This window comes from Oncorhynchus mykiss, chromosome 4 (assembly GCF_057628025.1).
Source record: "Oncorhynchus mykiss isolate SJ-2025 chromosome 4, ASM5762802v1, whole genome shotgun sequence".
NCBI lineage: Eukaryota > Metazoa > Chordata > Actinopteri > Salmoniformes > Salmonidae > Oncorhynchus > Oncorhynchus mykiss.
This window is the reverse complement of record NC_143025.1, coordinates 55707386-55722250: the sequence shown is the minus strand read 5'-3', so window position 1 is coordinate 55722250 and position 14865 is coordinate 55707386. Positions and strand designations below refer to the sequence as shown.

Here is a 14865-nt window from a genome sequence, read left to right as displayed (position 1 = left end):
CATTTCTCCCAGAAAACACATTTTGATAAAAATATATTTTTTTTAACTTTCAAACAGTTCTCGTGTGAAGTCGTGACTTGTGACATATGCCTAGTTTGCTGAATCGGGTCACAAATACCAATTTCTACCAAAATACAAATGTAAAGTGATACTGTATGTCGTATTGGGACTTTTAGTTGGAGGGATGAAACCAATCAGAATGTTTATAACAGCAACATCATTCTGCAGTCTTCCCTTTAATGAAGAAGAAGAAAAATAAGAAATATTCAGCATTTTGGTGTGAGTGTGCGTGACTCTATGCGTGCGCACGTGGGAGTGGCTGAAATCTAATGGTGTGTGGCGGCAGAGTAAAGTAAAGAGCCTTGTTTGACTAGTTTGTTTTAAGGGGGAGATGCCACTGTGGAATCTGACAGCCCAAATGATTAAAGAAGAAGGCAAGTCCTAATGTGTTTCCCAGACTTCATGCACTCTGGGCTCTGTCTATGGTGTGGAATCCTCCTAACCTTGTGCACTTCAAAGAATGCCAATAAAATGCCTTACTATTATAACTATAACGATAACTTCTAGCCCTGCTTTTGTAGACCTGTGGCTCATGTTTGAAACCCTGTTCCCGACCTGAATGAATGTAACATTGTGTGCTAGCCCTACGTCTGATGTCATAGAAACCTTTAACCTGCTTCAGACCCTTTTTTACACATAGTCGAGAGAGAGAGAGAGAGAGGAGAGGAGAGAGAGAGAGAGAGAGAGAGAGGGGAGAGAGAGAGGAGAGAGAGAGAGAGAGACAACAGCAACCCCAAAATGGTCCCTGAACTAAAAACATAACCAGTTGTTCCGGTCTTGTCTTATTTATGAACTGTGCGTCCCAAATGGCACCCTATTCCCTACATAGTGCAGTACCCTTGACCAGAGCCATCAAAGGTAGTGCACTACATAGGGGAATAGGGTGCCGTTTGGGACACGGTCTCTCTCCTTGCCATCACAGCCGGATGTCACGTCGTTGGCTTTTTGTTTTTCCTTCTAAACACGTTGACTTGTGAATCTTTTACACAAACTGGCCCAATGGCTTAACCATCCATGAGTCTGAGCTGTTTTTAAAGTGGATTTTCTGATATGTTGTCAAATCAAATAAATAAAAAATGGCACATGCGCCGAATACAACAGCTGTAGACCTTACTGTGAAATGCTTACTGGCAAGCCCTTAACTAACAATGCAGAGTAAGAAAAGAGTTGCTAAATAAACTTAAATGACAAAAAGTCAAGCGATAACAATAAAGAGGTTATATACAGGGGGTGCGGGTAGTGAGTCAATGTGCGGGGGTACGGGTTAGTCGAGGTAATTGAGGTCATATGTACATGTAGGTAGGGGTAAAGTGACTATGCATAGATAATAAACAGCGAGTAGCAGCAGTGTAACAAAAGGGGGTAAATGCAAATAGTCTATGTAGCCATTTGATTAAATGTTCAGCAGTCTCATGGTTTAGGGGTAGAAGCTGTTAAGGAGCCTTTTGGACCTAGACTTGGCCCTCCGGTCGTGTGTGTGTGTGTGTGTGTGTGTGTGTGTGTGTGTGTGTGTGTGTGTGTGTGTGTGTGTGTGTGTGTGTGTGTGTGTGTGTGTGTGTGTGTGTGTGAGAGAGAGAGAGAGAGATACCAGTCTGATTCCTGCATTAGACATGAAATAGTATCTATTTATGTAATAGCATATATTCAAATCAAATTCAAAGATCAGCCCAACATTGTAATCATATGACGTACAAGAGTGCCGTCTGTGATTATTGTTTGATGAGGTGAATGAGGATGTGTAGCAGCATAACCCAAATTATAGATGTTCCACCACCACCGCCCCCTTTCCATGGCGAGGACACACACACACACTCCTTCTGCTATGCCAAGAAAGCCCAAAGGGGCTGATCGATGTCCGCTATTCCTCCATCTTTCTTTCCTTCCATTCTCTGTTGGACCATATGAACCATGCAACTTTAGTTTATACTCTTCTTTGCTTCCCTCTCCCATTCCCTTGGGAAAATGACTTCACTCACTCTCCCCCCCCCCCCCCCCTCTCTCTCTCTCTCTGTCTCTCTATCCTTTTCCCTTACTCACTCTTCTCTGTCTGTTCTCTCTCACTCTCCCTTCGTTCTCTCTCTCTCCATCTTTCTCTCTCCCTCCCTTTACCTCTCTCCCTCTCTCTCGGTTCTCACTCCCACTCTCTGTCCTCGCTGCTCTCACACAGGAAGCTGTTCCTGTTGGGTCACAAGTCGGAGCAGGGATCCGACGTTCCGGGTTGGTATTCCCAGGAAACTGAACCCTGTCCCTCACAAATAGTTCCCGGTCCTCTTGCACTGATCCCAGCTGTGAGTCGTCACCCTCCCTCTCATCTCCCACCACTGCTTCTGATCACAACTCTTCAACAATTCCCGAAGCCACTCCTGCATTGTCTTCGCTTTGTGCTTAGGGTCATTGTCCTGTTGGAAGGTGAACCTTCGCCCCAGTCTGAGGTACTGAGCGCTCTGGAGCAAGTTTTCATCAAGGATCTCGCAGTATTTTGCTTCGTTCATCTTTCCCTCAATCCTGACCTGTCTCTCAGGTCAAAAGGTCTGAATGTTTTCCAGATGCATTGTACATTCCTGCAAGCCTGTTATTAGAGTAAGGAAATGGAGATGTCTTCTACATCAACCACTGCCAGTGGAGTTACATAAAAAGGCTTGAGCACAGCTGATTCTGAGACACGGAGGTGCATAGACAAAGAAGACAAAGAACGTTATGATGACTGCTTTAAAAGTGTAGCCTATCAATTCAATGTAGGCCTATAGGTGTGTTTAGCGTAAGTAATGGTTATAAATAACATGTTAATTATTCACTATTAAGAACTAAATCTGTACTTCGCTTTCAACTCATGGTTCGACAATTTACAGCAGATAACCTACAACAGCACTTCATCTGTTGAAACGCTCAGGTTTATGTTTTAATCGTGCCCACAAGAGGGCGCAGTGATCCCGACTGTTTGATCCAGATATGCGGTTACTTCAATGCCCCCACACAATGGTGATAGTTGGGTTCCGCTCTAGGACTGAGCAATGCGCCAGGCCATCGTGAGGTCCCTGTTATAACAAGCCACTATAACAGCATATATGCTTATCTTTAAACAAATAGAATTTACATCAAATGTATTTTAGAGGTTGGATAAGAAATAATTATGGTATAGATTATTGGAGGTTTTATACATAAAAGTATGTGTATTTTGTGCATTTGCCCATAGTTCACCTCTATCCATTTCTGAAAAGGGGAGGAAATTAGCCATAAGGAGGATAAGGGGTGATAATGTAATATTTATTCTCTGGGGAGGGATTAAAGCCTGTTGTGAGCTACAGGAGGCTGCGCTGCGAGCCAGCCAACCTGCCTGGCCGTCTGCCTCACTCCGTCCACCAAGCCCGGCCCCGCCCTCGGTGGGCGGAGCTCCCCTCCAACACACACAGTAGATTGGAGTGTAGGCTATAACACTCCGCAGCCCATACAATGTGTCAGAGATCTGTCTGCGCGACACGAGAGTACATGTGTGCTCCTAGAGTTTACAACTGAACTGCGAGAGTGACGAGACAACACACGACTCACACCACAACCTCAGTCAACGCGAGGTGAGCATCTTTCTTTTTTGGGGGGTGAAAGTGTCGCTTATTTTATTGACTCTGTTTTGACTCCCAAATGGTCACCTTGTAAACGAATACGAATGTCATGGGACTTTTAGAGTAGATATACTTTTTAATAGTTATCATTGCTCCCGAGTGGCGCAGCGGTCTAAGGCGTTGCATCTCATTGCTATAGGCGTCACTACAGACCCTGGTTCGATTCCAGACTATCTCACAACCGGTCGTGATTTGGAGTCCCATAGGGCGGCGCATAATTGGCCTACCGTTGTCCGGGTTTGGCCGGTGTAGGCGTCATTGTAAATAAGAATTTGTTGTTAACACTTGCCTAGTTAAATAAAGGTTAAAAAATTAAACGGTTAATGTTGTTTGAATAATATGCCAAGAACACCATCGTAGCGGAAAAAGTGACTTCATGTGAGTTTACCCACACTCGCCTCTGTTCTTTCCAAAGTACTTGCAATACTTTTGAGCACTTGCCTGGCTGGCTGTAGAATGGTGTAGGGTTATCTGGGCTTTACAATAGGAACTTTATGGAGATGTGTGTCTGCCTTATTCCATTGTGTCTAAACTATCTCTGTGTCCTTCTCTACAGGCTTTCCAAGTGTGGGATAGAATGCCGGCGATTATAAGTAAAAATTCCGACATGGATTTTGACTCACTACAACCCTGCTTCTATCCAGACGAGGATGACTTCTATTTCTGCGGTCCCGACTCTGCGCCTCCTGGAGAGGACATCTGGAAGAAATTTGAGTTACTGCCTACGCCGCCCCTCTCCCCGAGCCGAGCGGCGCTACCCGGGGAGCTGGCCTCCGCGTCCGTGGGGGACTGGGGCGACTCGGCAGCATGTCCCATGAGTTTTGGATTAGGCGACCCGCTGGGGTGCGAATGGACCTCGGAGCTGCTGCTCCTGCCCGAGGAAGATATTTGGGGTGCGTCGGATGGAGACCTGTTCGGCGGCTCCGCTTTGAATAATAACCCCAACTCCATCATCATTCAGGACTGTATGTGGAGCGGCTTCTCTGCCAGGGAAAAGCTAGAGAGGGTGGTCACAGAGAAGCTAAGCAAAGCCATTTCCACAGCGGCTGCCTGTGGAGTTAGTAAAAATGTCACTACTGCCGCTGTCATCACTACCAAGGCGTCTGAGCTGAGCCGCTCCGTGTCGGAGTGTGTGGACCCCACGATAGTCTTCCCCTTCCCTGTCAACAAAAGAAACGGTAGCAGCAGCAGCAGATGTCCACCTGGTACAGTCCCCGCCTCTACTGCCCATTGTAGCGCCAAGGAAACTCAGAGCGACTCTGGTAAGCGAATACCTTCGGCGAGGATGCATACGCAAAATACCCTTCCTTTTGATTACAGTAACCTACAATACAACAGCTAATAGCCTAAAACCTCAATACTAATGCTAAAACCCAGTTTTAGTTTGTTGAATTGATATCATTCTGCTTCAAATAAGAGATGGCATTATTATTAGGCTATTGCTATTATTACTGTCTTGTTAGGGTAATGGTAATTGGGGCGATTGGAAGTTAAGAGTTCAAATGACTGGCTCAGAATAGGATTACCTTGTTACATTCCACACACACACACACACACACACACACACACACACACACACACACACACGGTGATAACGGTAGTGAGTGGTTGGGCCACAGTGAATGAGAGGGTTTGTGTAATAGGCAGACGCTTCACCGGCAGATGGCAGTAAAATTGGAGGATTGTGTGCATTATGAATTTAGATCCAGTTTACACCGAACATCTAGACACACGGGTTGTGCAGGGCGATGTACTTGGCGCAGTCAGATAGTCCCAATCTAGAACGTGCTAAATAAACGGACTACTTGATAAAGTGCCTTGTTTCACGATTCGTTGGATGCTATGATTACACACTTTACGCTGGGATTATTAACTAGGGCTCCGTGGGTGTGAAATTGCTTCCTACATATTCAACGAATGCCATTCATGCCAGCATGAATTAGACAGCATTATGTAAAAAGCCATGTATAGTGTTTAGTGTTGAATATGTGAGTGAGTGTGTTTCGGAAACGGGGTCGGTGATAACAACAAAGTGGAAAATGCAACCTCTGTAATAACAGGATAATAGGTTCTTCTAACACCCTAAATAGCCCAACCTTCGTTTGGCAGTTGGTATGGAACCACGGTACGAATAACTCACGTGAGTCGTTACTAGAGCTCTTTGTGACGCCTGCTAAGCGGTAGTAAAAAAAGGAGCCCTCCAACTGGGCAGCGCCGGCTGGAAGCTTGAGCTATAGAGCCTTGCCAAAAGCACACCCCCTCCAACCGGCCCGCTGGCAAAAGAAAGATAGCTGGAGAGAAGAGGAGGAGGGCCTGTTTCTTTAGGGGGCTGACAGCTTTGAACAGGCGCTCCCATCTCGACAGCTGTCTCTCTGGCGCCGGTCCAGCGCCTCGGCTTAAAGCCGGTGATCCAATCACACCACGTTCCCCCGCCCCGCCAGCCTGCAGATGAAACCGTTTGCATGGACCTCTTCTTCTGCTCACAGCTTTAAGTCGCATCTCTCGCTTTTTTTTCTACGCGCTTTCCCCCCCTTGCCATCAAAAAGAGTAGTAGACGCACTGCAGACTTGAAAGGCAGAATTAGACATTGTCACTATAGATACCAACATATATCCTATCCATGTTCAAATCCTATGGACACAGAATAGGCCTCCTGATCAAATGTTGATTCATACAACACTTATTAGAAAACCTACAGTTTGCCTGGAAGCCAAAGGCACCTGTCACATGTGTATCTGTACTTTATTTATTTATAACAATGAAGGATACACCTCCATATAAAGTCCTCTCTTCACCATCTCCACTTTATCTGCGCTGATCTTTTGGAAAATAAAGGAGCTTTGAGCAATATGGTGGATATCTGACAACCAGGTGCTGGCTTTCACCAGACCATCTCTTTCACATCAATGTAGGGAAAGGAAATGAGACGAGGAGAGGATGTCACTTTAGACATTTGACATTTACACCTTGGAGATTCACTAGAACACACTCACTACTAGTATGACCCACTTTCCCAGTGAGCCAGATATCATATCACCCAGGCTATCTCAGCTTCACATGTGGTCTGTCTAGAGAGAGGGGGGAGAACAGAGGGAAGGGAGAGGGTAAGGGGAAAAGACAGGGAGAAGCGAGACACACCCCCTTACCACCCAGCTGAGTCTGTGCTGTGGTTCTGTTTTGATTCCTGTGCCAACTTCTCAGTGTGTGTATGTGTGTGTGTATAGGTGTGTGTGTGTGTGTGTGTGTGTGTGCGTGTGTGTGCGCGTGTGTGCGCGTGTGTGCGTGCGTGCTAGATGGCCTCCGGAGGGTCTAGGCGTCAGAAGTGGGTTACTGTAAGCTGTAAAATGCCACACTGCTTTACGAATGAGTAAGCTGATAATGATAGCCATTATCACAAAGGCATTTTAACTGGGGCTGCCACCTCAATTACTAACTGCTTACGATTGCATTCCTCTTCTTGCAGCTTCAAAGAGGCCTACCCATTATTATTATTATTTATTTAAGTCTACACATTATTTATTTATTTACTTCTTGTGATAAGTAGCAGCAGTAATATACCAGCTTAGGTGAAATTAAGATAAAGAAGGCGATAAATTATGAAAATAGCAAAATATTTTGTTTTGAAATCCTTAAAGTTAACACCGATCAGGAATTATGACTTTTTAAATGCTTTGCGTATCCCATTTCATCATCAGTAACTGCCTATCTGGTGACGTCAAAACCTTTTCAAGAGAGAGAGAACATGGACACAACTCAAACATTTCTGTAGTGGGTAAAGATGAGCAGGAAAGGCCAAATAAGGGTTGTAGGACTGAAAACAAAGAATACAACCTGTCTACAAGTCAGTCAGATGAAGCATGTAAAACCTGTGGACTAGATTAGTGCTACAGGTGACTGACAATAAGCATGAAGAGTACTCTCTTTGTGCAGTGAGCAGAGTTTAGTAATGACTTCACTACTTCCCCCCCCCCCCCCCCCCCCCCCCCCACACACACACACATACAGATGCATTTATGCATGCAGGCATACACACACATGGAGGCAGAAAGACACGCACACAGACACACACACACACACACACACACACACACACACACACACACACACACACACAGGTGACAGTTCCCACAGTTGGTGAGTCAGAACAATTACCTAACTCACTCTTCTGTTTTCCTTTCCCAGAAGATGAAGACGATGATGAAGAAGAGGAGGACGAAGATGAGGAGGAGGGCGAAGATGACTCGGACGGCGAAGAGATCGATGTGGTCACCGTGGAGAAGCGGCGCGGCTTGTCGCCCTTGGCCACCGGCACGGTCACCATCTCAGTACGGCCGAAGACGGGTGCCGCTTCCGGGGGCGTGGCCTCATCTGGTGTCATGAGCCGATTCGTTAGCAACCGGGGATCAGCGGGGTCAAACGGGTACGGTCAGGAGCTGATCCTGAAGCAGAGTTCGGTCCACCAGCAGCAGCACAACTACGCCGCTCCCTCGCCATACGCCTCTGACGATGATCACGCACCCCCCTCCAAGAAACACAAGACCTCTGATGCTCCTCGCCAAAATTCCCGCACCCTCTCTTCATCATCATCGTCGTCGACCTTAACGTCATTTGGCTCCTTCACAATGGCAATGGCAGGATCCAAACGCAAACGCAACGCCAGCGGTGATAGCAGCCCGCGCGGCGGTTCCTCTGGTAACTCCGACTCCGAAGACTCCGAACGGCGGCGAAACCACAACATCCTGGAACGCCAACGGCGCAACGATCTACGCTCCAGTTTCCTCACGCTCCGCGACCACGTACCCGAGCTGGCGAGGAACGAGAAGGCGGCTAAGGTGCTGATCTTGAAGAAGGCGGCAGAGTATGTGTCGTCACTGGAGGTGGACGAGCTGCGGCTGACGCAGGAGAAGGACAGGCTGCAGGCGCGGAGGCAACAGCTGATCAGGAGGTTGGAGCAGGCCAGGACTCGCTAAGACTTGTCAGTGGCACATAACGCAAACACGTACACACAAACATAGGCACATACACACTCGTATATACACACTCATATATACACACTCATATACACACACACACACACACACACACACACACACACACACACACACACACACACACACACACACACACACACACACACACACACACACACACACACACACACACACACAAACCCAGATTAACCCCTTCTCTCTGTCTCAATTAAAACACACACAGACTTGGAGCGACACAGGGGAGGCGGGTGGCCGGGACACAACAGGACTTTTACTTCCGCCACTTTTTTTGCACATTTGTTGACATTAAGAATGTTTAGAGTTTTACATTTTTCAGGTGAAAAAAGAAGAGAAAAGAAGGAGGGAGGGGAAAGAAAGGAGAGCAGGAGCATGCTTCTCTGGGCCCTCTCTCTTTTGTATCATTTTTCAGGAAAAAAAAAAAGAAGAGAAAAGGAGGGATGTGAAAGGAAGGAGAGCAGGAGCCTCTCTGGGTGCTCTCTCTTGTATATTTGTTCTTTTTGTACCTTGTTTTCTTTAACTGAATGTGACACTTACATAGCCCCAAACCTAGTGACTTTCAAAGGGGTCATGTTTATTAGGGCCACCATGGCAAATCACGTTGTAACGGAAAGCAAAAACCCGCATTTCTCAATGGACAAGTTCAGGTATTCCCTCCCTGTTTCAGTCCATTTTCTACCGTTGTGCGCGTAATAAATACACCCCGGGCATGGTGTATTTCAGAGTTCAAAGTTCTCACTTAGGAGAAGAGTACGCTTTCTATGCCTTTACCACTGCAAACAGAAGACACTAGTAAAACCACGATATAACAAAGACTGTAACGCTGTCACACGTTGGCTCACAACTATGATGTCAAGAATTTTTGGTGTCTCTCTCTCTCATCCTCTCTCTCTCTCCCTCTTGTTCCTCCTCTCTTGCACTGGTGCTCAAACTAAGGGCTCTATTCAATCCGTCTCACAGAACTTCAGCGTTACAAGGTGATTGAAATGAGTGGAGACTGCATTCATGGTAAACGCTGCATACATCGGCTCAATGGGAAATGACCAGCGATACAGATTGAATAGCGCCCCAAGTCAATGGATGTAATAACTATGTACCTTTCTAGCTGACACTTTTGTAAATAACATTACTGTAAATAACAGAAATACACTCAGAATCTGCCTTGTTTTATATACATTTTTTTCTTTGGATTTTTTATACATTTTGTCCAAAAGCTGCAAATTAATAGACTGGAAACGTTATACCTTAAAAAAAAAAGTACTGTAATGCCTCAAAACATTGTAATATAACAACATATTGTTTTCATGTTTTTTCTATCTTCCTGCTTTGTGTTGTACCATGATACTAATTCTACACATCGTTGCTACGCTTTAGTGTGATCCTGAAAAATTTGCTACTTATATTTTTGTAAGAAAATTAGCGTTTGGTAGATATCTTTTTATCTCATCATTTTCGTATTCTTCCCTCTATTCAACGTGAATTATTTTGTACAGAAATGTGTTCTATCATCATGTACCTGACCCTTTTTACGTCTCTTTTTTTCCCATTTGTTTATGTATTTGTAAGTATTGGTGCATAGAACTTACTGGGGAACAGATATAATATGTTGGCTGTATTATTCTTATAATGTACATTTAGTGCTGCAACTCATAGCACTTTGAAATACCTCATTTTGACAAATAAATAGACATGGAAAATAATTACCTCTCAGTGTGGACATGAATCATCACCATTGATACTGTGAACAATATCTCTGTCTCTCTCTGTCTGTCTCTCCGTGACTCTCTTTGTGTGTGCTCCCTCTCCCTCACTCTCTGTCTCTCTCTGCACTGGTAGACTAGTGTCTGTCTCTCATTCACAAAAGAAAACGAGCAGAGTTTGTGTGGGTGTGTGTGTCCTTAGAATCCACAGTTCAGCACCCCACAGCTATATCCCCCTCCCTATAGCCACTCACACCCACCCACACACACCTACGCACTCACACCCACCAAGAGGATATGAACACACACACAAACACCCTCCTACATTGTTCACCATGTTGCCATGGAAACTGGTGCAGCTGCAAAGTGGCAGACAGCGAGCGTGTGTGTTTTCTTTTATTTGTCTGCGTGTGTGTGTGTGTGTGTGTGTGTGTGTGTGTGTCTGTCTGCTTGTTGTATCCCTGCTCGTGTGTGGCCTGTCCCCACTGATATCGCTCCACTCCTCTCCACCACAATGCCAAAACAACACTGGATACTGTTTACTAACATCAACCACATGGCTCTCATCCCCTCCTTTTCTCTTCCCTTTCCTCTCCCTTCCCCACCCTCTCCTCTCGCCCATCCCTCCGTCTCTCCATGCTGTACTTCAGCCAACTACGTGCCACATACACGCCACACACTCTGGGGGAATGGGCAGGAGTCTTTCTCGCTGGAGTGCTCTGAAAGAGAAATCTGTTGCTCCAGACTGAGGGGGCGTTGGAGTTAGAAAAGAGATGGAGAGAAAGGGATGCATATTTTGGAGAGGATAGGGGCACTGTCATAAAACAAGACACAAGTCTAAATTCTATATTTGTTTGTGTCTTTGTGCACTTTGTGTGTCAAGTTATCCCTCTTTGACTAGGTATTGAATGCTCTTGTTGCATACCTGAATAAGAGTGCCTTATGTCAACAAATGACTTCTGTTTTGGATTTGGCCATTTTGGGATTGAGCCACCTGGGGGTGAGGGGGGTGGGGGCGTTAATGGGAGGGAGTATTACTGTCTGGTGGATTACATAACAGGGGTCTGGTGTCTTTGTATGATTTTGTATGTGTGTTTCTGCATACACGTGTGTGTGTGTCTTCATGGGAGTCACCCCTTACCATCTGCCTAACGGTTTATAGCTTATCATGCTTGGTTATCAGAGAAAAAAAATAGGGACAATAACAAATACAATTGCATGGGACTGCATGGATTATGAAAACTAATACTGTACATTTGAGAACTCTAATATAGCACTGGCATGCATTGCATTTCCCATGTCCTAATCTATTACACACACACACACACACACACACACACACACACACACACACACACACACACACACACACACACACACACACACACACACACACACACACACACACACACACACACACACACACACACACACACGCACACACACACACTTCTCCCCACTGTACCCTCAAACTTGCTCTACTGTAAAGCTGCCCTGCTCCTGAAATGAGGCTAATTGTTAATGTTCTGTAGCTGTCAGTCCCTGGCCAGCAGTCTCCTGCATTAAGCAGACATATTGCCAGGGATTCTTCCTGATTAATATACATATACACCATGTGGGGTGGGATGTGTGAGTGGGGTGTGTCTCACACATCCATTTTATACCTTCTTTACGACTTGCACCACTGACAACACTGTTTACATCTCACTGTACTGCAGAGACACTGAATCTGTATTCAGCATGTCAACCCCTCCATATGGTCAGAACAGTACAGTAGGTACGGTGTGTGTGTCTGTCTGTGTGTGTGCCTACTATATGAGTGTGCCTGCGCACGCCTGTGTGTGAACGTGTGTGATGGGTTAAAATGATCCATTCCTATTCTTTCCAATGCCATCTTCAGGAGCTACTATTTTTTGTTATTGTTTTGTTATTTAAATCCGTGAGACGTGGCCAAGCTCTGCCCAGACAAAGCATGCCCACTGTGCCACGACTGACTCTGTTTGCCAAGGGCCTTGCCATTGATGCCAGGGGGTATCCATCTGTTGTGGGTCAGGGCAATATAGTCGCAGGTGCTGAGGGAGGATTTGTGTGTGTGTTTGTGTGTGTAGAGGGTGAGGGGAGGGGGGGGGGGGGGGGGTATTCATGGAAGGGATAAGCAGGACGGTGTTAAGGAGGGGGGGAGAGGTTGTTTGGGGGTGAGCTTTGGGGTGGGGAGTGGAGGTGAGGGTGAGGGAGTGGGCACTGAGTGTTGGGGGGGTTTACTCAAGGGTTGCCTGCTGCTGTTGATATAGGGGGTAAAATATGTGGCCCACACAAAGGGCGGTGGAGCTACAGTAATTGCTGTGCACACAGAAAAGGGAGGAGGGGGAAAGAGGGAGGGAGAGAGGGAGAGATAGCAAAAGAGTGCATGTTTGTAATAAGAAAGGAGAAGGAGAGAGAAAATGAGAAGAAGAGAGGATGGGAGAGAGAGGGAGAGCGAGCGAGGGATAGAAAGAGGAGCGGCAGGGAGGGAAAGCAAAAATGAGAGAGAGAGAGATGGAAAGAGAGAGGGAGGCCTCTGAGCATTTGATTAAAGTTTACCAAAGTTTGAGGAGATTAGCATACAGATGGTACTGAAGCACGGCCCTGAAAACATCATCCTCCCTTTTCCTCTCCTCCCCTTCTCTCTCTCTCTCTCATACACACACACACACACACACACATTCATGTGTGCGCACAGTGGCAGAGCGGACTCATTGAAAAAAGCCTTGAATAGCCTTTCAAGTGGATGTTTTGAAGGGAAAAAAGCCTTGGCCACAGCACACAGCGAAGGACAGAGAGACAGAGTGAGAGCGAGGGATTGAGAGAGATAGAGAGTGGGGAAGAGAGAGAGAGAAAAAAGAGAGGGAGCGAGCATGAGGGAGGAAGAGAAGGAGAGAGATGGATAGAGATAAAGAGAGAGAGGGTAGATACACAAACAGACAGAGAGAGAGGACTTCATGCTGAAGTTCCAAGAACTGGGAAAGCGTCCAGAGAATCCTGATCAAGTAGGTTCAAAGAAAAGGTGAAGGTGGCGAATGTAAGGCCCATAGAAATAGAATTACTAGACGGGACAAAGCCTATTCTGTGGGACTCTTCCTTCACTCCACTAGTATTGAGTTTCACTGTGGTTCCAACTTCAATCAAGTGAATCACAATGATAAACCTCATTTCATGTCATGAAAAGCTTCTCAACCCCATCTGAATAGGGCCTTTACAGATGGGTTTAGAGGGCATGTATCAACTAGTATCTGAGAATGAAAAGAACAATAAGCATTGCATGTTTATATGGAATAATCCAACCATCCATCCATCAAGTCGTTCTTTCTCTTGTCCCTGTGAGTTTTGAATGCCATTGTTGCTCATGCGATCGGAGGCCTCTTATATTAGCCAGGCTATGCTTTGAAGCCATTGTTGCATTTTGAAGCTAACGGCTGTTAGCCTGCTGGGCTAAGTGTCCCTCAAATTGTGTGTCACTCCCCAAGCTCCTATGGGACATGACAGCCAATGATTGTGTTTCACCTCTTATGTTTCACCATTGAGACAGTTCTATAAATGTGTCAATGTCATTGTTAGTCATTATGTTTGCATCCCAAATGTCCATATACTGTAGTGCACTACTTTTAACCTGGGCCTATAGGTCTCTGGTAAAAAGTAGTGCACCATGTAGGGAATAGCGGCTGTTACTGCCAGACAGCAGTACAGTAATACTATGACACTATGATTTATCTATCATCTCATAGGTCACTTTCAACAACCGCCCTTGAGGACCGATGTACTGCTGCCCTTCTGGTAACACTTTCAAATAAGGTTCCATTTGTAAAGGGTTTATAAAGGGTTTGTAATTGCGTTATTAATAATTTATAAATGCGTTATAAACCGTTAATAAATGGGTTGTAACAAATTGGTCAAAATATTGAAATAGCCTGTCAGTGCTCTCCAAATAGTGAGCCACTATTTACCTCCAGCTATTAACCATTTATAAATGTACTTACAAATGTGTATAATATTGAACCCTTATGTATCATCATTCAACCTTATTTTCAATGGTTGCACAGTTAATCAATAGTTATTTTCTCACTTTTGGGTGTGATAAATTGTTGCTCTGTCCCAGGAACAGAAATGGTTATATTTCAGACCATAGTCAACTCCCAAGATGTGTCTTGTCCCATGTTTGAAACCATGACGATTCTTTGGTAAACTTAATTATTCCAAGAATAAAGACTTTATCTCAAGATCTCAAGCCATATTATTGGTGAGGTTCGCTGGTTTCTGAAAAATGCTGCTGCAGATAAATTGACATATGAGATTGCATGGATCTTAGAAGGCCTTTACCGATGCATGTATTGTTTCTGCTGAAGACAAAAAACAATGTATGTTTACATACAAAACAAAAATGCAACTCGAAAGCAAATAAAAGGACTACAACTATTGGACAATCATAATAAGAAGGATTGAGGA

General features: G+C 45.3%; 1 protein-coding gene across 1 annotated transcript; it reads left to right on the top strand.

The window, feature by feature from the left end:
• Positions 1 to 2324: 2324 nt before the first annotated feature.
• Positions 2325 to 10386, top strand: LOC110521996 (N-myc proto-oncogene protein). The gene is made up of 3 exons (XM_036975522.2): positions 2325 to 3629; positions 4234 to 4939; positions 7860 to 10386. Exons 2-3 carry the CDS (start codon positions 4255 to 4257, stop codon positions 8645 to 8647), a joined length of 1473 nt encoding a protein of 490 aa, XP_036831417.2. The 5' UTR covers positions 2325 to 3629; positions 4234 to 4254; the 3' UTR covers positions 8648 to 10386.
• Positions 10387 to 14865: the final 4479 nt, after the last annotated feature.

Bases quoted from the DNA above. Each gene is read 5' to 3' on its own strand.
- LOC110521996 (XM_036975522.2), top strand. From the start codon at position 4,255: ATGCCGGCGATTATAAGTAAAAATTCCGACATGGATTTTGACTCACTA. The intron at 4,940-7,859 runs GTAAGCGAATAC...TTCCTTTCCCAG, and splicing joins GGAAACTCAGAGCGACTCTG to AAGATGAAGACGATGATGAA.